Raw genomic sequence first — 12,342 nt, forward strand, 5'->3', positions numbered from 1 at the left:
TCATTGGCTTATGAGCTTGGATATTACATGGCAAATGCATTTAAAAAATTCAAGAACTAAATTTAATAGCAAATGTCGCAATTAATGCTAATCGGGAGATCTGTGCCCAAATTTCAAGCAAAAATTTGGGAATATAATGAATTTTATTGCATAAACCGCTTAAACTCTGGTAACCCTGACCTTGTGGCGTTTCTTCCTCCACACTTTCTGTAGGTATCAGTTTTCCCTTTTTCTTAATACGATTTCCCCCGTTTTGGGTACCGATTGTTCCATTGGGGGAACAAGTACCATTTTGGGGGGTTATTCCAATGGGCAATGAAGGGGACATTGTCAGTGGTGGCGTGGTGTGTGGAGTTCCAACAACAGGCTCCGAACGCTTCCTGCCAGCTGACCCAGCGCTTTTGCCAACACTGCCTGATGATGTATTACGTGGTATAGGCTTTGAAGGGAAAAATCCGGGAGAGGTGACAGGTGATCCACTAGAGGCACTAGAGGGAGAGAATGCACCAGACTCTGAGGGAATAGATCCACGTTTGTATATGTTGTAACGACCTAGGAACAAAATAATAGCAACATGCAAACACAAAAATGAAATGACGCTAAAATAAAATTGAAATGAAACCTAAACAATAAGATAAAATCTTTCAATTCTATAGCATATCTGTCACAAGAATAAAACTATACATAGCTCTCAGAGGATCAATATTTCCTAGCAAATTTTCTTTGAAGACTCAAAACCTTGCTTTCAGCAAACCTTTATAAAATAATAACCAAAGCTTGGCGTCGACTCCCTCTAGGAAAGCAAGGAGCCCTTCTCTCGCAGCCACAACCAAATACCTTTAATGGGTACCATTTGCAGCAGGTAAATTAATTTTAAATAAATTGCCTGTTTTTTATTTAATTCTTTTTTTTTACGCTCAAAAATATTAGATTTTGTTTATAATAAAAGATGGTGGTTAATATAAATCAAAACTGGAAATTTTGTATTGAAAAGCAAGTTGATGGGATTTGGAAGGGAGCTGAATATTATTAAAGTTTAAATCATCTGAGACCACACAGCAAATGGCAAATGGCCAGGACACTATATTCTGCATATGAAGCGTTGCCAAGTATAACATAAAATAAGAAATCATGACTTATTGAGTGACATTGACATTGAGAATGACATTGGGAACATGCTAGGTGGTTGCCGTATTGTGCCAAGTCCCAGGAAAATGCACAGGTTTGAATCCTGTGGGGGATATGTATATGCAAGATGATTGCTAGAGTCCTCACCACTGTAAAGTATTTACATAGTCGCAGTAACAGTCTCCTCCACCATCAAGTCTGTGTCACCAAAAGAAATACCAGACTCTATTACCATACCCAACATGGACTGGTGACCAGTTGAGAGAGTCCATGCTTTGTCATATGATTAAGCTGTTTTATTGTCTTTTTGCTCCCCAGGATAAATATGGAAATCCTATTATATTGCTTTAATAATGATAGACAGAGCCACGGATTCATAACATTTTAGCATCATATTTACATCACAAAAAACAATGATTTCTAATATCTCAGTGAAGAGATAAGATGTCTTAATCATACGGCCAAGACCTCTCTTAATTCTGATACACACTCACGATGATCATAATGTTTAGCACAATGCCCAAATCATAGAGCCAACAAAAAGATTTTTTCTCCCAACTCCCCCTTTTACAGTGACTAGTGAAGACTGCTTAATGTACAACAAGCTAGTTTAAATAATGAGGTGTTCAATATAAACAAACTCAAAATAAAATAAAAAGTGAATAAAAAATAAATAAACAAATAAAAATGAGCATTCCTAGTGTTCCCGGTGAAAAACAAACTTAAATTTGGGAACACTATCACTCACTCTCAGACGTTCCAGAATCAAAGCTTAAGCTAGCAGCTTGTTGGAGAATAGTCACTAAAATAATTTCAAAATTGATAAAATAAATCCGAGATGAAACATAATGACACCTAGTGGATTCATATTAAGTAAAAATAGGACACCGGGTTTTTCATTCACTTTAACAAAAATCCCGAAATTATTTTGAAATCTACAGGAATAAATTAACTAATTAATAGATAATAGAAAGTTTACATTATCCCTTAATTAGTTGCATTACTACATCAAATTATTTTCCAAGTGCTATAGAGACTGAGAACAACCGGCAACTTTTAGTTGTTCAAAAACAAAATCCAGCCTCAAATCTCGACATGGATTTTCACAGACTTTGGGTGAAAGAAATGAGACTCTAGTTACTAGAGTCGACATAATTTTGAATACAAAAATGGTGTTTATGAGTTTTGCAATTTCTGTCGAAAATTTTGACTCAGACTGCATCGATTGCAGCTCTGCAATTTTGAATTTTTAATCCTGGCTATAAAGCATTCAGAAACACAACTTCTATCCAACCCTTTTTATCAAAATTTAAAAAAAATTTCACTACAAATTCAACTTCAGAGCATTGTTTTTATTTCATTTTAAGTGGGTTCTTTCTTACAATGGTGGTTTCTTACCTTTGAGATATTGTGTGAATTTAGATTAATAATATTTAAATAATAATTCAATTGAAAATGCTATTTTACCCAATAGCCATAAAATAACCTAACATCAGGTTATTTCGAAAAAAAAAATAGGGCAAATAACTTAGTAAATCAAAACATACCTTTTTCTTCTTGTGTCCTCTTTGGAGCTGTAAAAACAAAATATATATTTTAATTATCATCCACGCAATATACAATAAGGAAAGTGTGAGAGCGAATATCAATACTGCTTGTATAGCAGGAGGTAACATTCATTGTATGTCATGTGGTATTAACTAGGGATGGGACGTGTCCGGCATTACAGAGATTCGACGAATTGAGTAATAGGTCAAGGACTCGAGTCGAATCCTCAGAGTCCGTGACGAACACGTTTTTGACCATACTACAACATCACGCGCTCACAAACATACGTCGTACATACGTATTTTTTGCCCAATGGTTCCGCAGATAGCTGTTGAATCAATTTAAAAATATAATTTTCTTCTTTTTTGGCGCCACAAAACAAACGTAAACGTGGGTCAATGTGCGCCTTGGCTGTGAATTGGATTTCCAGCCCACCACCTTGCGTCAATTCTGGGCAGCCATTTGGGAATTCTTACATGTCAATATGGAAAATAAAAAGCTTTTGACTACAATGCTTTCCCATAATTCCAGATATTTCTAGCCTTAAATATACTATGTCACGTGTGCAAATGGTAGAGAGATGCCACTCATTTTCAGTTGGTGTTGTGTAGTTTTGGGCTTCATTCACAAAGCACTTCAATCAGGGACTACTAGGCGCGTACAAAATACATTTTGTATAAAACATCCATATAAATTACCCAAAAACGTTTAGAATGATGCGGCAAATTATCAAAGAGTTTGGAGGCGATTCCACTCAGATAGAATTATATGTTTCGATCGGCATCCAAATACACTAACCTACTTTCACCCTGTCCTATTGTTATTTCAGATTTCTTTAATTAAGTTCTAAAGGATTGTTTTCTCAACGACACTGTAGGCGAGAAACTAATAAATACAAAGTAGCATATAGTTTTCATATGCCCAAAACAGTCCGTAGTGCATTTTGGTTCATGCGATTTCGAAGGGGAGCGCTGTAACAAGACGTTGCGAGAAAAAACAAATCGATTGTATTGTTTTGTCTTAAACGATGTCTCAGCCATAGGTTCATACAGGGGAGAAAGCGTATATACATCCAAACTTGGGATTTTTGATAATTGCCGATACGAAAAGTATACTTTTGAATTTGAGGTTTTGCAGGCCTGGTTGGCTTTACATTATGATAATTACTTGATGTTAAATTTAAGCCGGTTTTATCAATTTTTATCACTTATATTTATGTTAGCATTTTTTTTATTCCATTCGTGCGTTGGGGGGTCACCGGAAAAAAATGCGGTGGGTTACTTTGTGACCCGCGGGTCAGTGGTTCGCCATCCCTGTTATAAGCTATCTATTTTAACTTGCGTTATATTATCTGGACATCTGTCGTCGTTTTTATTAGGAGTGTTTATAATACACACGAGTGATATTGTTACATATCTAACCTTGAATTTTAACTAGTTAAGGTATGTAGTGAGATTTATAGAGGAAAAAGTACAAACATGGGCGTAAATTAGTAAAACAGAATTGATTATAGACTCGGCAGAAATGGCGTGGACTCGAAATCGAATCAGAGTCCAAAAAATGCCTGGATTCGACTCGAATCCGAGTCCGGATCCGAATCCCGGCCCATCCCTAGTATTAACCAACTAAACTGCTTCAGAACTCAAATTGGTATTTACTAATGTGCAGGCACGCTATAATTCGGTTCCATTTCATTTGAACCCACGTACATTTGAACCCATGACAATTGCACCTGCATACTACTGCACCTATGGAAATTTTATTTATTACGGATATTTGAACCCATACTAACCTTAACCCATGGATTTTAGCACCCGCATATAAGTTGAAACCGCGGACATACGAATGCAAATGTATGGGTTCAAATGTGCTTTTAATTATGTAGCTTATGGCATTTTAGTGATTGGAGGTGACCTGATAAAATCTCTTCAAAAATGTTGCAACTATTAAAAAGTCCCTTGCTTACCTTCTGAATATGCAATAGTAATATTTTAAAACTAATTTTACACCGAAGGCCAATTAAAATGGTGAAAAAGAAGCCTATCATATTCGCAGATTGGTGACCAAAAAGGCCTATTAATCACACGGTTAGGTTGCTTCATTGGAATCTTCTACAAAAGCTGATACAACGACTCAATCGTAGGACAGCATTTTTATATTCATCTCTGTGAGGGGAAAGATAGATGAGAAATCCTATTTCTTGCATAGCGCACTCAATTACCTATATAAAGTGGGATAGTATGACCAAGCTATTAATATTAAAAATAGCTACTTTCTTCCAATTGGGAGCTTGACTATAGCTTGTTTGGGGCATTGATGTGGGAAATTCCCAGCTTCAGGTAAGGCAGAAGCTGGCCTTAAGATTGGAATGACAGCAACAAGATATCACAATGCGATGAATATCATAGATTTTCTAAAGATACTCACGTTCATGTGAGGTTCTTTGCTTCTTATTCTTGATAATGATTTTTCCTAGCAAATCCTTTGGGGATGGTAGAGAAGTTCCAGGAGTCAACTGTTATAAAACAAAGTCAGAATTCGAGTTGATGATGAAATTTTTAAAATTCCAAAAGATGAAAAATTATTCGCTATTCCCTCATCTTTGAGGGCCATTAACCTGCTTCCCTAACAGCATACATTGATTTAGAAAAGTTTTCATGAAAAAGGTTCATTTCATCATTCCAATGAATACTTGGTGCAATATGATAGAGATTAAAACGGACCCCCAGAAATATGTGGATCAAGATGGTGCACAACCTGAACATAGTAGTTGTACCAGGTTAGGGTTCAGGTTGTGCGCCATCTTGGTGCACATACTTCAGGAGCGCCGACAAACAGACCAAAATGGAAGATTAGGGAACAACTATTGCAGACTTCCTCATAATATTAACTTGATCAACCCCAAGCATAATCAATATAAAAAAAACTAAACACTAATATTTTCAGTTATCAAAAAACCGACTTTTAGAAGCTCATTTTAGTTTGACTATAAAATTTAAAATATTCATTTCCCACTGGACACTATATTTTATAACACCAAAATTATTACCATTTAAATACAAATTGTTCACTTACCGGGTGTGATTCCAGTGGGTCTATCAAGAGTTTCTCACCGAAAATATCTCTGCAATATTGTGCCATCTTTTCTTGTTGCTGTGGGCTAAAAATAGGGATGGGCAATGTAAAATAATTTACTATTCTAGAATACTTAAATCGAATCCAGAATACCGAATCCTATTCTATTTTTATATTCACTGATATGGTCAAAATTAAAAAAAACATAAATGTAGCCTAAAGTTATTACCATCTTTGTACAGTATTTGATTGGAAATGTCCAAAACTGAAAAATAGTTTTTTTTGCAAAAATAGTTTAGACCAAATTCGGGACCAGTAATTTATGTTTGCCCTGTACAAACCAACTGTACTAATAGCCATGGTAATCGACAAGACTATGCCAATACAACCATCAGGGAAATCTAATCGACACGTTGGATATATTAAATATCACGACTTCTGAATTTTGTTTCTAGTGTTTATAAGTATATCGAATATGGCGCAGACATCCTCGCCACAGTCGGAACAATCAGAATTTATATTTAAAACAGAATTTAAGCTTAAAAATCAGGCACATGGAAGATTGTGTTTGTTGTTAAAAACTTTGATTGTACTCTATGATTTGAAACATTTCATTGCACGTCTAGTTGCTCTTATTTCTGTATTTGCCAAACTGAGGCTACAATTCATAAGTATATTACTGTGATATTTATTAATTCTCTATTCTTACTCAGAAGCCAAAAAAAATACGAATTTCAATCATATCACACATCCACATGCCATTTGTTTTATATCTGCTTCGTTAGGATGATATAATTAAAGGTTAATTCTTATGTCCATGGATTCATAAGAGTAAATTTGTTTTGTGTAATTTAAAAATGTATTCAAATTTCCAGATTCGAAAATATTTTTTAGAATGTATCGGCCCTCCGATTTGGCCATTTCTGACAACTACATAAAGGGTGTTCATAAAGTCTTAAAAAATTTAAAATTGCAAAGAAAATTTATCGATACCATATATTGTTTTGGCCCTCACAGATGTATTAAATGAAGTAAAAATACTTGAACAAATACAACAAACTAAGTAAAGATATATTTAGAATTGACTTCATAACAAAGTTGCAACTGTAAAGAAACTTTATGGACACCCTGTATATCTATGTACAGTCCAACTTACTTATCAACATGGTTTTCAAATGACAGAATTACAGGATATTGACTTGTTTTGAAGGCAGACTCATTTATTGCTTCGATGACTTCTTTGAATGAAACATCAGAACATAAAGTGAACCTAAAAATAATCAAAAAATTAATAAAAATTGCAGTATTCAGTTTAGCGAAGTTGAAAGCAAACCAGCATAATTGAAGCTCACAAAATAGCTCCGGGTTCTGAATTCTATATGGTATGTCCGCATGAACGCTTTGTTTTATGATGAAGACAGAGTCACACAGTTTTCAGTGGTTAATTATTAGTATAGTATTCTGCAGAGCTGTGAAGTTGTGGTCGATATGTTTTCATTGTAGCCGGAGTCGAGATTTGCAATTTCGAATTACTCGGGCTAGGGGCCAGAGTTGAGTAAATGTTTTTTTCAACTTGATGCCGGAGTAGGATTTGATTTTAGATTTTCTCACAACTACATGATCTTGGTAGTTCGAGCCAATAACTTTAAATTTAAGTTACAGATTTCCTGTCAACCATGTAAATGAAAATGAAATTGACATTTTGAATGAATTGAAATAGGGAGTTAGCCCATAGTCAGCAGCCTTGATTGGGGCTTTAACACTAATAATATGTGTGATGAACACTTAAACATCAAGTCTAGAATTCATCAAATTCCCCATGTAAACATGTATCAAATAGACAAAATTATAGTTTGCTCACACCATATTCTGTTTAGTTTTAAATGTTGAATATTTTATTACCTTCGGAGTCTGTACACATTAGTCATTAATCATTATGGTAAATGTACACAAAAAACTAAAAATAGCTGACCACAAAGAGCAAGATTGAGTCAGAGAAGGAGAAGGGTTTATGTGACGGGTCAATAGGTCATGTTGTACTGGCAGTGTGTGATTGATGGTGTCACAGATAAAAGCTTTTTTTGAAACAAATCTGAAAAATTCATGATCTGTGCTGGCCAGATGAATGATAACCTCTTATCTCAGAAAATAAAGATTAAGTATCGGCCGGTATTTGAGTAAAGCAAATATACATCTAAAGTGGGTAACAGCTAGATATTTAAAAAAGGAACTGGTAATCTCATGAAAATCTGTGGTTTGTCAAATTATTTTTGCTCTTGAATAAATGAAGTAAATTCTAAAACAGGTCACTTCTATGAAAAATTTGTTTTCAAAGATTCTTTTATCATACATTATCACCATTTTGACGTTTTAGCTAACATCGCCCCCACAAAACTAAATTCTTGCACTTATTCATCCTAAAGGATTCAAAACTGAATGCATGCATTGATTCCAATAGTATTCCTAATACTGAGTTTGAAAAAATGTAATTAGTGATCAAAAGGTGTTTATAATCCTGAATAATAATTGGTCTTAATATTTAATAAAAAACCTTACCCATGAGTAATGACAGGTTCATCATTGGTTCCAGTGTTCTTTTCCCAACAATCCAATTCGACGCATCTACAGCCAGCCATCAGACATTGACGATAAATTTCTGCTGTCGAACGACTCTTGTACTGGTTACCTGAATATAAAAATGCATTAGAAAGAGAATAGTTGATTCTAAAAAAACTATGGTTAATATTTTATGTATTACTAACTGAAAGGTCAACAAAAAAACACAAATTTCAGCAAAAACTTAGGTGAATTGGTGGGCACAATGTTATTATAGTTTCATATGTACATATTTTCAATTTTTCTTGGGGGGGAGGGGGCCCCTCCCCAGCGCACAAATTGAAATCGACCTTTTTGAGTTTGCAAAAAAACTGAGAATGCTGTCACATGATCGTCTTTTTTTTTGTTTGTTTCTGAGGTACAAAACGGATGCTGGGACTCGACCGCTTCATGGCGACCGGCGTGAGCTCGGATCTGCGTCCAGTCTCTATTGGTGGACTGGACTGCCATATATGCGCAGTTATTCTTAGCAACTCATGGTACTTTAATGGTCTCACGTAACTTTGCTCAAAGATCATTTTTTGATCATTTCTGATGAGTGCATTGGACTTTATATTTTAATCAAATTTCTTTAAAAAAAATTCACAGCAAACTACATTTTAATACCTTACCAGTCAGGTATGTATTATGAGATGAGTTGATAAAATAGTGTGAGATAGGTTGATTCATATCTTGGTATAGTCCGTATTTTGAGGATGATACGCAAAGATTTTCATCTGACTGGAGATAAGCATCAAGTCCTTCCAAAGATAACTGAGCTGTGAAATATCAAACAGCAAGAGTTAGAATATATAAGCACAAATGGGTACTGTCACCGTAAACATACTTCAATAGATAATAAGCGTAATCTCAAAACAAGGGGATGATATTTTGCATATAATATATACATAGTAATATCATTCTAGCCCACCGGTTCTCAACCAGTTGGGCCATGGCCCACTGCTGGGCCACAGCAACCTTTTTAGATGGGCCACAAACCTATCGAAAATTGCTAGAGGTATTGATAAATTGGTTAATTTTGATTATAGTGGGAAAAAATTGAATCAGCGGCAACTTTCATTCAAATGATTTAAGTGAAAGAGTCTATATTTGCAGACATAGATTTTCGCTTTTCTTGAAGTTTTTCCCTTGTATGGAAAATTCAACGAGCCACAGAATTTTTGTGCAACGAAAATGGGCTATGAAAGAAAAATGGTCGAGAACCATTGTTCTAACCTATAAATTTTTAACTAATAAAAAAGATTAACAAAAATGAGATTGAGTGAAATTCAAATCTTTGTCCTGTCATTTGGTTTACAGTCTACACCGGGGGTGGGCAACATGCGGGCCGGTTCCGACCCGCAAAGAGATTTTGACCGGCCGCTAACTGTATCCAACCACACTCTGTAATGTGGTCCGACGCATCAATTCTGAAAGTTGCCGATCGCTCTACTCTCACCACAGTGCGAGATGGTGAAATAAACAATTGCGTTAGCACACTTGTTAAACAAACAATATAAGGTCAAAGTAGAGAGCGTTGTAAACATTCATGTAATAATCTGGCCCATCGAGGACTTCATTTTCTCACATCTGGCCCGCAGACTAGAAAAGTTGCCCAACCCTGTTCTACACCAAACAAACTGAAAGAACTCCGATCATTCCTAAACATATGAGTTCCTTACGTATTAGTGATTTTTGTCAGAGTGAGGAATTTTAAAAAATGCTATGACAAAAACATTTTTCGCTAACATGATAAATGAGTTTTTAGCTTTAATTATTAGCATTTTAGTTTATTAATAATGTATTATTGAAGCATTTTTTAGGATTTAAACTTGTTGAATTGGCTTGTTTTGAGGGTAGACTCATTTATTGCTTCATTGAAGTGTGTAGATTTATTTACAATTGATGCAGATTCCAATTTCATATAATTTTGCTCAAGGTAGCTTATTAATAGTTTGGAAACGCGCTGAATTAATAAATTTTTCTAAATAAGCTTACATCTCTTTGAGAGATGATGATTCGGTTCATATTTGATGATTAAGGCTTCAACTTGCTCATCTGTCATGAACGGGTAGAGTATTTCATTCAAACGTGGGTCACGTTGGTCTGTGTTGACGAAACGCTTCATCTGCTCCAGTGACAATGCCATTCTTTTTGCTCCCCTGAAATATAACAGATGGTTTGTTATAAGAATTTTAAAAACTATATTAAAAAAATATATATATATTAGGATGATAAGCCTATTTATTTTACTACCGAATGTGATATATTTACTAATAAAAAGAGTTGAAACAAATCGTCGTGTTACATTTAATTTGAATAAAATACAATAGTCTTTCGAAGCACTTTATAGAATAAATCTGTGGTTATTCATGACGAGATGCAGGAATTCTAATAACATCCCAATAAATTCATTATTTGATTCCCAGATACTGTTTGTGACGGGCCATCTCGAATTCTATACTTCACTTTAGGCTTCTTAGGTTATTTACGAGTTTTTTTGGTTTAATGAGATTTAAACACTGTTGTGTCTTATAGGAAACCGGTAACCCGGATGAGAGGCTGTGGTTCATCATAAGGTTGAGCCGTCTTTACGTCTTATTTCTTCAACAAATATTCTCAAATTCAGAATATCACCCATGGCATATACTCACAATTGTGTAAAAACTTTATCCAATTCAGGTCTCTGACAAGTCAATTGCAAAACTTTCTTGAATGCAATAAGTGGAAATTCATCGGGATCAATTGTTTCATCTTTCTGCAAATTCATATCAAATTAGTCGAATAAATTCTAAAAAGGTGACTCAGAAAAAAAGAGGTCACACCCAATTCTAATCATGTTTTTCTGTATGTAGTATGTGGAGCCAAATACAATTTTTTGGTTTGTTTCCTACTGGAGCGGCGGTGGAGCACATCGTGCTAAGTTTTAGGAATATGCTCGCCACCACACCTCTGATTAACCTGCATGGGTTCGCAGGTTCAAATCCTATGGGAGATAATTGATTGCATGACAATTTTTAAACTCCTGTAGTCGTAGGGGGTTTCCGTAAACTAACCTCATAACCGACATGGACTGGTGACCGGAAAAAGGCCGGTTATGTTATATGATTAGGTGGTCAAATCGCATTTTCTCTCCTCCGGGATAAATATGTGAATCCTATCCCACTGTTGGCAAGAAAAAAAGACCCCAGTTTTTTCTTTTGAATACCCAAACGTGTATAATCATGAAAATGAATTTTGGTTGGATTTTTAAAACACCAAACCTTTCTTTAAAAATAAAACTGAAGTGGAGGTATTCACAATGACGAGTCTCTTCAATTTTGAATTTGAATAAATACTGGGTAATTTGTCCAGATTTATATTTTGCTGATAAAAGGTCCAATTCAAAAGAATACATACCCTGCCTTTTGTAGTCAAGCCAACATTGTGTAAAGCACTTTCAGCTCTTTTTGGATTTCCACCAAACATCCTTATGCATCTGTGAATAATAAAAAAATTTTAGTATTGCCTGTAAAACACACCATAATGGTCATAAAGTAATTTTATAGTGGTCAGCCATGTAATTCATAATTTTCCATAAACTGTGGTCCTTATCCAAAGACTCTCAAACCCTTGGCTTTTTTATTAAAATACCTAGTTTTTCCTCTAACACGTTCCCATCAGTTATTTTAAGTGCCACATTTATTACCAAGATTAAAGAATACAAAAGCAATGTTTCTAAAATAAAATTTTCAGACACGTTTTGATGTTGTGATAAAAATACGCATCACTGATCGTCACATTAAATATTAATGAGAGGAAACAGCATTAATAAAACATTGAATATTTAAGCAGCCGCAAACACTGTACTTATCTTGGGGAGATAAACTACATGTATGCAGTTCATCGTGAACAAATTTTGCCACAACTTGTTTATTGACTTCACTAAATCACATGTGTGTAGGGGGTCAAATATCAAAGTTCAACTTCCAAGGTCAGACTTCTATTCTACAAGAA

At 34.9% G+C, this 12,342-nt stretch overlaps 1 protein-coding gene across 6 annotated transcripts in view; it reads right to left on the reverse strand.

The window, feature by feature from the left end:
- The window catches only part of LOC120325777 (1-phosphatidylinositol 4,5-bisphosphate phosphodiesterase beta-1-like), a 58,730-nt gene that overhangs the window by 22,676 nt on the left and 23,712 nt on the right, over window positions 1-12,342 (reverse strand). For 5 of the 6 annotated variants that reach the window (XM_039391940.2, XM_039391939.2, XM_039391938.2 and 2 more), the window contains 10 exons: window positions 11,746-11,824; window positions 11,001-11,104; window positions 10,345-10,508; window positions 8,979-9,125; window positions 8,308-8,437; window positions 6,908-7,021; window positions 5,752-5,836; window positions 5,104-5,191; window positions 2,676-2,702; window positions 181-552 (listed from right to left, as the gene is read on the reverse strand). In XM_039391940.2, the coding sequence (XP_039247874.1) occupies window positions 181-552; window positions 2,676-2,702; window positions 5,104-5,191; window positions 5,752-5,836; window positions 6,908-7,021; window positions 8,308-8,437; window positions 8,979-9,125; window positions 10,345-10,508; window positions 11,001-11,104; window positions 11,746-11,824 (1,310 nt within the window). Of the gene's footprint in view, window positions 1-180; window positions 553-1,876; window positions 1,931-2,675; window positions 2,703-5,103; window positions 5,192-5,751; window positions 5,837-6,907; window positions 7,022-8,307; window positions 8,438-8,978; window positions 9,126-10,344; window positions 10,509-11,000; window positions 11,105-11,745; window positions 11,825-12,342 lie in introns of all 6 variants that reach the window. The other variant, XM_039391941.2, reaches the window with a different exon arrangement.

Source organism: Styela clava, chromosome 4 (assembly GCF_964204865.1).
Source record: "Styela clava chromosome 4, kaStyClav1.hap1.2, whole genome shotgun sequence".
NCBI classification, from domain to species: domain Eukaryota; kingdom Metazoa; phylum Chordata; class Ascidiacea; order Stolidobranchia; family Styelidae; genus Styela; species Styela clava.